Source organism: Leptinotarsa decemlineata, unplaced genomic scaffold (genome assembly GCF_025532065.1).
Source record: "Leptinotarsa decemlineata unplaced genomic scaffold, Ldec_3_MD MMD2_tig00026361_RagTag_RagTag, whole genome shotgun sequence".
NCBI classification, from domain to species: domain Eukaryota; kingdom Metazoa; phylum Arthropoda; class Insecta; order Coleoptera; family Chrysomelidae; genus Leptinotarsa; species Leptinotarsa decemlineata.
The window spans coordinates 3,158,299-3,174,448 of NW_027412704.1; the positions used below are offsets into that span (position 1 = coordinate 3,158,299).

The 16,150-nt window shown below is 36.7% G+C and overlaps 1 protein-coding gene across 2 annotated transcripts; it reads right to left on the reverse strand.

The window, feature by feature from the left end:
- Window positions 1-360: 360 nt before the first annotated feature.
- On the reverse strand, window positions 361-15,932 carry jef (major facilitator superfamily domain-containing protein 6 jef). Of its 2 annotated transcripts, none has more exons than XM_023173790.2 (6): window positions 15,229-15,932; window positions 11,501-11,977; window positions 10,816-11,440; window positions 8,990-9,355; window positions 6,502-7,023; window positions 361-2,970 (listed from the first exon to the last, which is right to left on the reverse strand). In XM_023173790.2, the coding sequence occupies exons 1-6, from the start codon at window positions 15,336-15,338 to the stop codon at window positions 2,866-2,868; spliced, it is 2,205 nt and encodes a 734-aa protein (XP_023029558.2). In that variant the 5' UTR covers window positions 15,339-15,932; the 3' UTR covers window positions 361-2,865. The 2 variants fall into 2 exon arrangements, with proteins under 2 accessions (XP_023029558.2, XP_023029559.2); XM_023173791.2 differs by having other exon boundaries at window positions 6,495-7,023; window positions 15,229-15,931.
- Window positions 15,933-16,150: the final 218 nt, after the last annotated feature.

The following is a 16,150-nucleotide window of genomic DNA, read 5'->3' on the forward strand; positions in this document are numbered from 1 at the left end:
TAATATCCATGGAAATCTTGGATTACAACGAAGCATTTGATACTCTAGATCATTATATTTTGAAAAGCTACTTCAGTCATCCAACCCAAAACATGTGTTCGGATGGTCGTTACCCAAATATTTCACCTCCAACTCATGGAGTTCCTCAAGGCTCGATTCTTGGACCTTTAATATTTTCGCTGTAGATTTCAGACTTTCATCAAGTAATAAACTAATTCTGTAACCACCATTATGCTGATGGTACTCAGTTGCATTTCTTATTTTTTTTATAGCGACTGGCAGAAAAAATTGATGCAGACCTTCACAAACTTCAGAACCTACTAAATATATCGCATTTTCCACAACAGCTACTTTCGGGGTAAGAAATAAAACAAACTTTATCATGGTGACTCATTTTTACAGTGCTTTTAATTTCATATTTTACAGATATGGTATAAGGTTTCACATATATATTTAATATATCTAACTGTTTTATATTTCAATAATATATTTTCGTCGAGATATGTATCACCTAAGGCTAGCACTGTAAAGCCGTGTTTTCTGAAAAGTTATCATTTTCACGTCATACAATGATGCAAACAAATAATGAACCTTTCAACTGGAGGTCAATTTTAAGCTGAGTGGTGCTGAGAAATGATCATACTTTCAAATATTCGAACTGGAAAATTCAAAATATTTTCACTATTTGGTTATTCATTTTTATAAAGATGCATCTAGATCATATACAAAAGAATAAAATTATGGTGGATGGAGGTTTGGACATGTGACCGAAAGATGCATTGAAAATTCTTAGTGATGGAACGGCACAAAGGAAATCAAATACATAATAAATGCGATTCCACCAGTTATGATCGATTTGACTGCAAAATTTGCTACTTAAATAGATACGGTTTTCATGGAAGCTTATATTCTCTGTTGTAGGCAACATTATAACATATACAAACAAGTGAAACTACATTCATATCTGTATATGAACATCATCCGCTTCCTTTAAAACAAATAGTTATTGAGGGAGTAGTCTTTTTGATATTTCGAAGAAGAAGAATTTGTCTTGACTTCTCCATGGGTTTTTGTACGTATCTTTGAAAAGAAAACAACAAAAAATAGAAACAGGATACCATAACGTCCAGTCTTGGGACCTCTATATGGTTCTAGTGATATCATTTTTGATAACAAGAATCTGAAAATGACCCACGTAACCAACAGAAAGTTTCTTGTATCAGAGTAATTCATTCTGGAAATTTCATGGGACTTTGTATAAAGATGAAATGAGTCACACACTTCCATTGGAGAGAGATCAAATATATGGCTTCAAAACTATATCAATCTTTTATGTGGAATGGAATATCTATATATGCTCTATCGACTAGGTCTACTAACATGGTGATATCCTAAATCAAAAGTATCCAGTGAACTCAAACACTCCACTGGAGCAAACAACTTACTTACTAATATCATTATTCAACTCATACACATGAAGTTCCATCCAAACCTCTCGACTAGAGTAGGACATTGTAAGGAGAACACCGTTGGATAACATGAAGAATAGATAAACCAAAACACAATCAAATTACTTCTCCATCACTATTCAGTATTGTAAATACAGGGTGAGTATGTATTTCGAACATGTCTCATTTTATCCTTTCAACTTCTATCACCGTCAGTAATGAGACAGTTTTTTTATTTCCTTTCTTCTGTTCCATACGCAACCCATTTTGCTTCGAACTCTTTTTGGTCCACCCCAATGTTCATTCATCCAGAAACTAATAGAAATCTCATTCTCACAACGTCTGGTATCCTTCTTCTTTGCCTTCCTACTCTGTTACTGCCTAACAACAATTTTTCCACGTTTTTTCCAATGACTCTCTTGTAGTTGATTGCTATGAAAACTATATGTCTTCTTACATAGTGAAAATATTCATTGATTTTTCGGTTGTGAGCACTGATATATTTCTCAAAGTAGTAGATTTTTTCACTATTAAAATCTACCGTCTTGAGATTGTATTATTTTCTTAAACATATCTTTATTAAAAGTGCATTTCCATGTCCATTCCCATTATCTTCATCTCTGTCAATCGCTCTCTGTCAGATACAACGAATGCAATGGAAACAACTTTGATGCCACTCATCAACGACCACAAAAACATCTCGGAAAGCGAGATGGTATTAGACGCACAGAAACCTTGTTTAATTCTGAATAGAATCAAAACCTTTGATGTAGCTTAAGAAGAGGTCATTTCTTCATACCCTGCTCACTCCTGTGGATGAAAAAAAATGATGGTGAAATAATCAATTAATTTCAGAGTGATAGTTGAAATCAATGAATCTGGACCCTTTTGACTCCTCGGATTCTGATAGTTCAGTTTGGACTTTTTTCAGTCTCTTATACTACTTTGGTTCATTCAGAGGTACAATTTGTGAACAATATCTCAGGTGCATATTGGCAATTATTATATATTATTTCCAATTTAAGATCGATATACCAACATCTTCTTGTGACTGGTCGTTTCATGAAGATACAGCATCCTTTTATTTATATAGCTCAAAGATTTTTTTAATAACTCCTATAGACTAAGAATGATCAACAAAATGTTCCGCCTATGCCTTGGGCTAGTTCAGACATACCTAAAAATGAAATTTGTTTCATCCTAAGCACCAACTGTCAATGATTCAGGAAGGCTGATCTGCTCGAGCTATTACTTGATCCAAAGGGTTCAAATAATGCCATTACCATTCTGAACCATTAACATCGGTATCAAAACAATAGTACAGGTAAAGACTCATATAGTTAACAACAATATACACAGCTATCGAGCTCATTTCTTAAGATAATGAGTACCAGAACTAAGTTCTTGTTTGTGATCATTACCAATCATAACTGCTATCAGGAGCTTTTGGTTGCTGCGTTAACAATGTGGTGCTTGGTTCTGGAAATCCACACCCAGGTTGTTGGGGTCTAGTAGTTCCCATCTGAAAGTTGAATTCTTTATGAAATAATGTACGTAGGTAGAGTAGTTTATTTCATCACGTTACATTTACAGCAGATAACAAAATTTAGAGATGCTAAAGTCTTGAATTCAACACACGTTACAAATGAAACAGAAGAAACTTATTATGTGCACACTGCCTAGCGAAAGCTATGTATGGTTATATACATTCTAACGTCGGAAAGAGACAGATTTCTTTAGTTCAGAATTTTTCAAACGCCGGATCTGTCTCTCATACAATGTAAAATTATGACAAGACCGGGAGTGTTATATAAATAAAATTCATCGGCGTATTTTGAAAAGATACACAGTCAGATATATTTGTCACGTAGCTGAAAAGCGCTCATAATGTGGATATGGGACCATCAATATCCCAGAGAAGACAGAGAAGGTTCGGGAGCGGGTTCTGGGTTGTCATCCCTCAGCATTCGAGACTAAGGATAGTGGCCTGAATAGGAAAGTTATTTCGTTTCTGAGCGCGGGGTGTGAAATTTAGGAAAAACCAGTAACGAAATTGTAAGCCGGGAGTATAGGGAAGTAGAAAATAAAAGTGTTGGTGTTAACGAAACTTATGGTTGACCATGAACCACCAAGGAGGCGATATGTAAGTGTTAGGTTTTTTATATACTAACCAGTTGATATTGAGACAGAGAGAGTTCACATATTATTTTGTATGAGTTCACTTCCTGTTTGGATTGTTTAGCTAAAGTTCAGATTACAATTGAAAATAACGCAAATTTAAGATTATACACCACTCTCCCTAAAGTAAAAGTAAAACTGAAAGTTTTTTTGTACTGAGTTGAAGCATTTGTAGTTGTTTATGGGGTTAAATTAATAGCAAATAGCACAGTCAAATTGGTGGCATTTTCTTTGTTCTATTTTTTTTATAAAGTTTGAAAAAATTTTATATGATTTTACACGTTGTTTTTTTTTGTTTGATCTTGGACTTGTTGTTCTACTCATTATACTTTATATTCGAAACCTCGAACTTTCATTTTCTCTAGGACTGAGAAAAAGACCATCCTCGTAGAGTAAGATGAAGTTAAGAAAACAACAAAAATTGAAGATTTCTTAGCCAATCTATAGAGAAGAAAAGAGTTAGTGGAAAGTATTCTAACTAAGGTTGGTTAGAGCATATTCGGCATCGTACAGGACCCATCTGATGGCAGAGTAGTAGTAAGTATGTATACCAAATGATCATGTTTTAAAAAAAACCTCCTTTTTGTGCAGGAAGCCGAGTTCAAGCTTCTTTCGGATTTGCCTAACATCCAAAATTTGATGCTGTCACCAGATGTGGAGAAATCTGCATCAGGTGACAGCAGCTGATAAAATTGATTTAAGAAGAATAAATAGATAGATAGATAGATTTTATTGAAGTTTTCAAAATTAACATATGAAAACTTAAGTCAGTAAGGTATAAATATATAACTAAAATACAACAAAAGATAACAAAAGATTATCATAGGTTTTTACATTCGTGGGAGTACATTTTAGTATAACTCATTATGGAAAAAGAAAGAGGAAAAAAAAATAAGATAAGTGTCACAGATATAAACGCACCAGTCTAAAATATATTGATATCAAAAAATAATGAAAATGAAAATATACTCTCGCATATATCATGTCTGTATTTGTTAGAATTATAAAAATTTTGATGGCTAATACTAATATCTATCCTTCTTCTGTTTTCTTCAATCGTCATAAAGTTGCCATAAAAATTCTTGCATCGAATAAGGTTCCATGTTACACAACAAATCGGAAACTAGAATTTTGAAAGTATGCCGTCTGCCTTCTTCTCTGATTGTCAATGTTAAATGATTATATAGTTCGATGGCCATATAGAGTGGACCTCTTTCTGTATTTCTTAGTCTATGTTTAGGAAGAACGAGGTTCGAATTGTTCCTTGTTGTCATAAACGAAAATAACACAAACATAGTAATTTATTACTTTTGAAAATTTCGCGACCTGTTAAGTTCATGTTGAGCATATTCCTTATCATACGTTTTTGCATAATGAAAATGCGTTCCAAGTTAGTGCTTCCACCCAGAACATAACTCCATATTTGAGGAAAGGATATACGGTACTGTATGCTGTTTTTAGTGCAGCAGTAATCAAGTGACTTCTCAAAATTCTGATTACATTTGCTAGCCAGTTTTTTTGCAAGACGCTCAATTGTACGTCAAAGTTTAATTTGTCATCTAGATAGACCACTAACATTGTTGTACATGATGAAAAATTCAATTTTTCAGGGCCCATGTCCACATACTCTGGAATAATGATGGAAGTATTAACTGTTCTGAAAACTATACAATTAGTTTTGGCTGTATTCAAAAGAAGTTCATTTTGAATGAAATATGTTGAGGATGTAGAAACAACATTCAATACATCACTTTCCAAATTCATATGGCAGTCAAAAGGTATAACAAGATTGGACAAGTTTGACACTGGTATCTTTTTTTAATTTCCGAAAAATCGTTTATATAAATGATAAACAACAAAGGACCTAGCACACTTCCTTGTGGGACACCTTTATGAATATCAGCTATGTCAGAGTAAAACACTTCTGTTTGATGTTTGTTTGATGTTGATGTTTTTGTTTTCTGTTGCTGAGGTACGATATCATGAGATCCAAAGCTTTACCCCTAATACCATGATGACACAACTCTTGTAATAAAACAGAATGGTCCACACAGTCAAAAGCCTTACTCAGGTCCAGAAAAACACAACAAGCGCTAGATCAACATAATTAATGGTACTACAAGGCAAAACATTTTCATTTTTTGAATGTTTCTTGTTTAGAGAATTTATTACATTCCAGGTGGTTTTTGATTTATTATCACTATTTTGTATTAAATTATTGAAGTGTTCACTTTTTGTTCTGTTCAGAAGTCATCTATATGCTTCCCTATATTCGTTATATACATTTTTGAATAGACAGTTACCAAGTGTCATCAACTATAGAGTACTAACTATATTTTTCATAATTTGAACTTCTTTGATTATCTTATCAAAAAGGAGCATTTATTACACTGGTAATAGTGGTGGGATTTCCCGAGGATTTCTCGGTTAAGAAATCTAATTCCATTCTTCAGACCATTTTTTTATAGTTATTACAACACATATAAACATACAAACAATCATCACAGGTCATTATTACATGCAGTGAATGATAATGGACCAAGAACAGAACCTTGGGGTTCTCAATAATACCTTCGAAGTAAAAATTTCCAAGCGAAAATAGCTACTTCAGGAGAAAGTAGGATAATTCGATGACAAAACTTAAAGCACGGATCATTTTATTTTTCATTAAATGTTTACTTCATTTCCCGACATTTGAAATAATTGACTTTTCAGATGGAGTATTGCTTGATCCTCAATCACATTCGAGGCTAGGTTGAAAACAGTTGCAAAGGGTTCCACAATTGAAGACAAAATATATGTTGATGATTTTTGTATGATTATTCATATTACACTTACATAATTAATAAAACAGAAGATTGTACTTACTTCTTACCTGAAATCCAGTATAGCCCGCTTGCTGCTGCTGCTGCTGTTGATTTCCATTCGTTTGTTTGAAAGGATTGGATCCAGGAATGTCCAGGGTTCCACCCTGTCCCATTTGATAGGTAGCACCATACCCATCTTGTTGAGCCAACTCGTGTAACTTAGTGCTAGAAAGAGCCCTCGGAATTGGGTTGCTAGGAACCCCGTGTGGAGCAAGATGCGAAGTTTCTTCCGCGACTTGTCGAGGGTCCTCAGTAGCAGGTAGATCAGACACGAATCCCTGATCGACTCTGTAGAAGTTGATGAAGACGAACCCGGCGAGGACCAGAAGGCAGACCAGGCCGTAACCACGGAACGTGGCAGTGGATCCAAACGAACTGACGAAAATTCCTCCGATCACAGCTCCGCATCCTCTGCCAAGCCCGTGATGGATTCCTTGAAGGACGCCTTGGGCCGATGATCGCAGCTCTATTGGGGTATTGTGGGCTATATAAGAGCAACAAGCGGCCCAGACGGCTGCGTGGGTGATTCCCTGAAATATGTGGAGTACCACAACTATCAATTTCCGGACCAGATATTTCCTCTTACATTATACAATGCTACTAGTATGTCATAAACAGTAAAAGATAGAAAGTACATTGTATGAGGTTGTTGATGAGTTAATATTGAATCATACCAAATAAACATGTATACAAAAAACATGGTTCTGCATGAAGGTGAGATTTTGGTTTCTTTCCAGCCAAAAAAGTGTCAAGCATATGTACAGAAGGGCATTGAGTTTCAATCCTAATGTTATGAGAAAAATGGGCTGTTGAAAATGCGACTTGTTAGTCTTGTAAAACCATAGTCTTTACAGAAGTATATGTTGTCTTGTGATTAACTTTTGGAGTAGCAGATTTTCGAGGATGGCTAAAATATACTCTGTCAAAGAAGATGTTGATAAGATGAGGCAGAGACCAAATTTTACAGATTAGAATTCATCCCGGGCGGTGGAATACGACGCGATTTGCACTATAATTTGATCAAGGGCCTACTAAAAGCTTCAGTGGCAAAGCAAATTCCTACTTTGTGAATTGAATTGAGTTTGCCCAATTGGAAACCTTGAATATTGAATCCTCATATTGAAAAATAGTGGAACAGACTCGGGCATTTTCAATAATATCGTTCATTTCAATTCACGCATTATTTAATGGACGCTCTAAATAGTGATATTGTCGTAACTCAGTAGTCGCTTTGCTTATCACGAGAGGATTTATCGCAGTTTCACCCAATTCTCGTTCATCCAAATAATGAAAGAACACGTTTGATAACTTAATGAAATATTTATTATGAAAAAAAAACGAGAAAAATACGCTCAGGAATGAACTAACATTAAATAGTCAAAGAAATAAATAAAAGAATCACCAAAAACTCTAAAAAGTGATCAATGAAAATTGAATACTGAGTACTTTGTCTTCCTCAATATTTATAAAGATTCATATGCTGAGGTTGCAACTTTGCTCGAGTCACCGTACTAAAGTAAAATGCTTAATACGCATCCGTGCGTATTATTTCATGACTATTTTACAACTTTATCTGTAGAGTAGAGAACGTGAGTATAAGCCCCTTAGGCCACATGTGACCCATTGTATATCCTCCCGAGGAGACATCTTCTTTATATCGGCAGGTGTAGACCAAGACTCGCCGAATACACACCCCCTTATTGACAATAACTCCGGACACTCGCATAGGACATGCCTGACAGTTTCATCTTCCTGTTCACACATCCTGTATAGAGGTGTGTTCACTAGCTCCATATTATGGAGGTGTTTCCTTAGTTGACAGTGGCCAGTCAGAAATAATACTGTTAAGCGTAGATTTCTCCTGGTCATCGCCAAATATTTCTTCGGCGCCAGCTTCCCAGGGTCTCCCAGGGTGATCCTGACAAGATTGCATCCTTTGATTTCATCCTATCTCTTTAGGGATTGAGCATGGTGTAACGTTTGTCTAGTTCCGCAATTGTCGAAGTCATCAGGCCGTAAGTGCACTAGGTCCTTAAATTCTTAGTCCAGTTGCTTCCTTGGCTAAAGAGTCGGCAATGCGATTACCTTTACTCCGGTCGAACCCTTCAATCCACCTCAGGATAATGTTATTATCTACCGAGGCTTTGGCTAGATCTTGGTGGCAGTCTAGTACTAGCCCTGTGGTAACACGTTGTCTGTTCAAGGCTTATAGGGCTTGTCTGCTATCGGTGCAGATTGTTATATTTTCGTCAGAAATTCCTTTCCTGGTTACTTCTTTTGTGGCGATTGAGATACCAGCCAGTTTTGTTTGAACCACGTTGATATTTTTTCCATTCCCACTGACTATTTTCCATATTTGACAATGTACGGTTTGCCTGGGTTCATCCCATGAAAACTGTTGAGTTTTTTTCTATTACACAGTAATTTCTGGTAGAAAAAGTCGAAAACTGAATTATACCACACAAATAATAATAATAAAGGGAGCAAATTACTCACCTGCATGAATTCGAATGGTAAAACCCACCATGGATTCGTCAGCCATGATATGTAAAGGAACCTCAAAGTGTTCCCGATCAGACCCAAGCAAAGTACTTTAACGTGGCCCATTTGCCTGATGAGTCGGAAGCTGAAAAAGTAAGCAAAAATTTCCGATATGTGATTGATAACTGAAGCAACCCCGAAGAGAGTGGGAGTTCCTCCGTAGTCTTGCAAGTGCCAGAAGAGAAAAGTGAAGATCAGGCCGATCCCGAATCCCATGAACCAGGCTACGAAGAGGAAAGAGGCGCATTTCAAGTTTTTGTACTGCTTGATCACTGTCACCCACTCAGGAATTTCTCTCGTTGTTTGGGCGAATATTTTAGTCTGGAAATGAAGGAAACTGTTAGAGAACATTTTGATGAACATGCAAGACATATCTGAATGATATTTTCATAACTTTCTTTTCTGCTCCGTTCAACACGAATATTTGTTGGTCAGATTATTTACTTTAAAACCACGGAGGGTATAGCAATGATCTATCAGGATTTAAGTCATCTAGAGATGAAGGTATATAAGTCAGGGTATGATGAGTTCTTGAGGAGTTCTGAAAAATACCTAGCAACATATTTCGAGAGTAATTATCAATTTTTTTTATATTTTCATTTTTTCTATAGTGATTATCCGAGTAATGGAAAGCTACATTTCTATAAAGACTAAAGCCTCTTCAAAAAACCTTTTTTACGGAACCATCAATCACTTCCAATGTAAATTTAGACTATCATCAGTCTATACCTCTTTGTGATCAACAAATTACTGTTATTGGATGAAAAAATCGAAACAGTGCTCCGAAATTTGTTGCTTTTTCTGTAGCCATACGTTGAAAACTCAGAAAGATGGTATTAGTTGTTTGGTCACCTGTGGCCCAAAGCCAAGAACCTCTAGTCTCAACTGACTTGAGATTGAAAAATTTCTTTGTGGCAACTAGCAGGAAGAAATTGAAGCGTTCTAAAGTGAGCGTCAGGTCGCAAAGAAATTGAAGAGAGTAAAAAAGCTAGAATTTCTTTCGGAAAAAAAGACAATACAGCGTTCTCTGGGCCGAAACCTTTTGAATAGCCACACGAAGGAAAAAATCTCGATGATAGAAACTCGATTAACTATGACATCACTTGAATTAATCGAGGTAACGCCTAAGTAGGCAGATGAAATAGTGAGAGTTGCTGCTACTGATGGTGGTTTACGAAGGTCTGTCCTATAATATGAAGGAATGTATCTACAGAAAACTGATTATTATCTAACGTCAAAAAGTCAGGGTTTTCTAGAATGCCTTTCTAACCAGCGATATATCTGTATACTATTAAGACAGTGCTGCTAGGTAGTTAGCGACACCTCTATATCAGGCTCTTGTATTAAATGGGTACATTCTATAAAAAATTTTTAATCTATGAAGCCACTTGAAGTATTTATCATGTTCCTAGAAGTTTTATTTCAAGAAACTTGAGTATACCGCTCTACGAGATTTTTCTTCAACGATATAAACATGTGGTGATAGGTAATTGCTTTCAATTTGTTAGAGAGCTAAAGAGAAGTCCTCCGAGTTCAATAAAGAGCTTTCACGAACAGTGCAATGTATTTGGTTCCCGGAAGTATTCGATTGCAACTCTCTCTTTGTCCCTATGGAGTTATTACCAACATAAGTATTACCGATATCGAAGTAAGAGTAAAATTATCTTCAATGCTTCTTGGATTCTCCGATGTGGACTTGTTTTTAATTATCAGTATAAGCATTCCTGCTCTTACAGTATAGGCATTGCTTACACAGAATACCACAAATTGAATCATCTTACCTTCTGTTCCTTAGGAACTCCCTGCACATCTGCCGCACTGGTATCTGCCAAAGAGGGCAAATTGAGCTGCTCAGCCAGCTGGGCCTGCATACGATCCTCTTCCGAGATCGGCTGCTGGACCTTCTCATCATCCACAGCTGCCGAGCCTTGCTCATCATACTTGAAGGTGATCTGCGTAGCGCTGATCAAGGCAGCCCCCATCAGAACCGAGAACGTGGCGAAGCAGATGGTGTAATTCTTTTCCTTCGCAGCTGGTCCGCAAGGATGATTTGGAAAGGCCGTGGAATGATCCAGAGCTATCCCCACAAAGAACATGGCCAAGCCCCAACCGAAAGACCCGAACATCCGTTGGTGGCCGTAGGTGTCTGCGTCTTCGCCCAGGAGAGTTAACACCGCGGAATCTGCCAGGGTGACAGCTGGTGCGCTGAAGAATTCTCCGATGATGACTAGGAGAAGTAGGAGGAAGAAGGCTCGTTGGATGTCTTGGGTACGGTAGACGATGGAAGATATGATCGGTTGCACCCAGCTCTCGTGTTCATGCTGGTCGTAATTGGAAGCGTAACTGACGGCGATTGGGGATTGGCCAGCATTGGTAGGTGGTATAAGTTTAGGTTTCCTTGGAGGACTAAAAGTTAAAAAAAATGTCTGTACATGAATAGTCACCAAGTATACTATGAAAAATTACCTGCCAACTTCAGTTCCTTCCGCATCTTTGGTACTTGAAACCGATCTTTTATTAATCACTCCCATGTTAACCTCCGGCGAAACCAGGATAGCAGTCGACTTATTCACCACGTCCATACACGAAGTGGGGGGAGGCTGTATCGATCCCAGAGGAACAGTGAAAATGATCCAGGCTGCTAAAGATGCCAGCAATAGAATCTTTCCTTTCTGCCACCTATCGGCCAAACTGCCCCAAAAAGGAGCGGACAGGAACTCCACGAATGGTCTGGATCCGATCAAGAATCCGCTCTGGCTAGCATTCATTCCCATTTGCTTGAAGTAGACTCCCATGAGGGGAAACAAGGATCCAAAGGCAGAGTAGAAGAAGAAGTAGAAGCTCTTCACCACGAGCAGTTCTTGGTCCACTGGACCGAAAAGAGTTTCGATGAGGTCGGATCTTCCTCTGATCTTGTGCGTAGCCTCTTTTGGTTGGGGGTACCTTAGGAAAATTGAGATAGTTGAACATTTTTCGACCGGTTTTCATCGGATTACTTGTCATGAAAAAATACGTTATAGATGACGTTGAAACTTCGTTATTATCCATCTTATATGGGAACAAATATCCAAAAAGTTCTCCTTGAACCCACTGACAGAAATGAGGTCTATTTTCGATATCATTTCTGATATTTTGAAATGTTTCTGGGGTAATACTAGTTTCGGTAATTATGTCTTGAAGTGTTACCTAACACACACTTTTGATTTGATATAGCCCTGAAAGGAAAAAATTGAGAGGGGTCATGTCCGGTGAACGAACAGGCCATTCCAACGGACCGCGCCATCCAATCCACATGCCATGAAGGCCTAAAAATGTAGGGACGTACCATTATGTTGAAAAATAACTGGATATACGAATTCAAATGCCATCATCAAGAACGGAATTTCATCGAAATACAAAAAACAATAAAATACTTCATTTATCTTGTCTCCCTTCAACATTTACCTTTGCTTATCAACAATTGTTTCCTGTCTTTTACCAGGTAAAAGTGTGGTGCCAATCTATACATCACTTCTACCTGCTCCAAACAAACTGTTGAATTCAATTTGCCGGTTTGATAATTATACTGGTGGTTTTTCAGGGGGAATGCATATAATGCTACCCTATTCATATGTCCGTCCAGTATCATCTCAAGTCCTTTCAGCAGGAAGGATGTCAGGCTGATAGGTCGTACCGATTTAGGGTGTGGGTCTCTCCGACCCACTACTGTAGACCCATTGTCAAAGCCACTCTTGTGTGAATGCTGAATCAAATGCAACAGATGAAAATTCTTGCGAAATAGATGAGGATGTAACTGACATGTCTCTTTTCTTTAAACAATCCGCGCTAATCGAGCAAGAAGGGAAAGAAGAGAGATATGAAAAAGATAACGAAGAGAAAGAAACGAATGATGATGAATGATATAATTTTCATGCTTCCGCCATTTTGATGCATATACTTGGAAATACGACTTCTTCACCAAATGAAATCGGGATAGCTTGAGAACAGTGCTTCCTAAGAAAAAATACTGGTACCATTTTTGTAGAGAACCACTTTTCCAATAGCTCTCACCATTCAATAGATATACTCAAGAAACAAAAATTTGTGACATTTGACTTCGAATGATAAACAATGCACAAATGGGATCAATCTGAACTTTTGACATTTCTTTTATTATAACGTATTTGAGATCTGTATAGTATGTTCTTCCTTACGAATCAGTAGACAGTTGTCCTGGAAATCTTGGAAAGAAAATTGGTTTTAGATAATTTAGGAAATGCTCGCTATATGAGTAGCATCTTACAGGTGTTGTTCATGACGAAGAAGTTCAAAAACGGAATTTTAACGATGAAAGAGAACGAGAATGTTTTCTACTTATACACCAAACTCAAACAATTGTTCATGCAGTTGCAGTTTCTTAAGAACGTATCATCTTTCCCACCAACCGATTTCCTAAGTCTTTGAAGTCCACTAGATACTCGATAGGACAAGAGGTAATATCAACAATTGGTTTACATCCTTCCTAGAACGAAGGAAATTCGTAGTGAAAATTGACGAGGTCATTTCAGATGAATTTGACATTGACATAGGAACTCCACAAGGAAGGGTTCTTGGTCCTCTGATTTTTTGATTTTTATAAATGATCTTCATGATCACATATCATGGGGGAAAGTTCTGATGTATGCCGACAACACATGTATACCTGTTTCAGATATATCCGAAAATAAACTAAAACAAAAAATACAAATTATTTTTGAGGAATTCAAAAGCTGGTGCTTCAAGAATAGACTAAATATCAATCATAAAAAGACTGCTTGCGTAGAGTATCACAACAAATATAGAACACCTTCAAATCCAGTTATGTCGTTTGGGAGCAACATATCACGTGACACAAAATTTCTGGGTAGAGTCCTTGATCAACATCTCTCTTGGGATAGACAAGTAGACAATGTTTATGGTGAACTTAATAAAACTTTCTATATAATAGGCTCCTTGAAAAATGTTCTAGATCGCAAATCCGTCCTTAATGTGTATTATGCATTTGCCTATGCAGCTATTTTGTATGGCATAATAGTATGGGGACAAGCTCAAGATATCCAACGAATTTCCATTCTTCAAAAAAGAATCGTACGGCGCATTTACAATCTTTCCTACCAGACTTCCTGCAGAGACACCTTAAAAAAATCATATTTTGACAGTAACGTGTATATACCTCATGAAACTACCCACATATACTTTTATAAACAGGAAAAACCTCATCAAACATAGTGACAAGCATGATTATAACACCAGAAATAAAGATAATTTATGGATAAGTAAATGTAAACATTCATTTTATAAAAAATGTTAATGTTTACAGAAGAATGACTCAATGAAATTTGAATTTGAATTTGTGGTGCTGCAGGTTTCTCCGGGTTTTCCTGCAGCTGAAAAAGCAAATGCGCCACTGGAATCAATGACGTCGCCACGGAGCGCCGATTAATTTTTGTTGTTTCATGATTTCATGACTTCACTTTCTTCTTTAATATATCACTTTGTTGTTTCATGATTTCATGACTTCACTTTCTTCTTTAATATATCACTTTCTTCTTTAATATATTTTTATTTATCATATATGACCTATATATTATCACGATGCACCATAATAACAACAACAAAACATTTTTTCAAGGGCGTTAGATTTTTCATTAAAATCCAGCAGACACCCAGTTGTTTTTGTCCAGTATCACCGTACAATTCTTCTAATTCTCCTGAACTCAATTTCAATGAAGGAAAACATTTATTAAAATTTTCTTATTGATTCGGCCGTTACAAAAAAGTACATAAATTCATAAACCACTTGAAAAGGCTACTGTGCTAGCGAAACATGTGATATATGTTTCAAATAAAGTTTGTGAATATCAAATCGTGAGGTATAGTTTTTGAAATTTATTAAAACTGACATGTAACATTTATATAATTCAGGTCTAACCGATGAAAACAACATCAATATTTGTTAAATACCGTACAGAAATATTCCAAAAATTATCAACCCAAAAGTAAATCAGTTTTTAAATGGAATGATTCGTCGAACAATGAGCTTGATGAAATGAACAACTATCTACCAGTTAGAAGCAATCAAATCGGATAGAAGCTACCAAAAGCAAACTTCAACTGAAATATCTCTTTACCATTCTAACGCCCTGTGTAAATATAAAGAAAATGAGTCGTCTTACATGGAAGGATCGACAATTCCTTCGGCATCGGGATCCACCATAGGTCGAACCCCAGGCTGTATCCTTTGGGGTTGTCCAGAATCGGGATAGTGGTATTCCTGGCTCTCCATAAGGTCAAGATTTTCTTCTGCTCCTCACTAATACTAACCACCGACTTCCTCAAGCTCACAATCGATGATTGCGCTGGTGGAAAGGGATCGATAAACAGCGCGCGCAGTGATTGTGCTTTACCGACCGATTCTGATATTTGTTCGGTGTTACCGAACGCTCACAACTTTTTCAAGAAACACTGTATGTTCCACTGAACAGTTTACGAAACCGCAACGCGGGTTTCGCTTCACAACAGCTTCCTCAGGCGTATTCACAGTAACTAAATTCTACCTACTTGGAGCTTGATACGATATTCGGTTGTTTCAGAAGTTTTGCCATTTTCATCAGTCTGCTTTGTACTGTAATAACTTAGTAGATAGTCATTCAATTCAAACGAAATAAACACCAATTGAATCTATGCATTAATTCCATCAGCAAAGTGTGTGCTCGATCATGTCGACGAAGGCCGTTTCGCGTTGAGACGTGGTGCTACAGAAACACATGACATTAAAACAATCTAATAATCTTTTGAAATATCAAAGGTTCATACAACAAAACACCAAAGATTCTTCACTTACCTCTGCCTAACACTGTACGTCAAACTCTCACAAGAAATCAAATATCTACCCACAAAAAACCTCAAGAGAGCTTCGAAAAATTGGCTTTCAATAATTTCACTGAAAGATGTGGAAAATTTAGAATGACGTATTCATAGTTAAAAAATCAATCTATCAGTTTTTCAATATTCTATTGTCTTTGTACAATCACATCAACTATTTTGCACGATAAATAAGCTATTCTTGTATGTCAACAATTTTTTTTCTATTTGTGC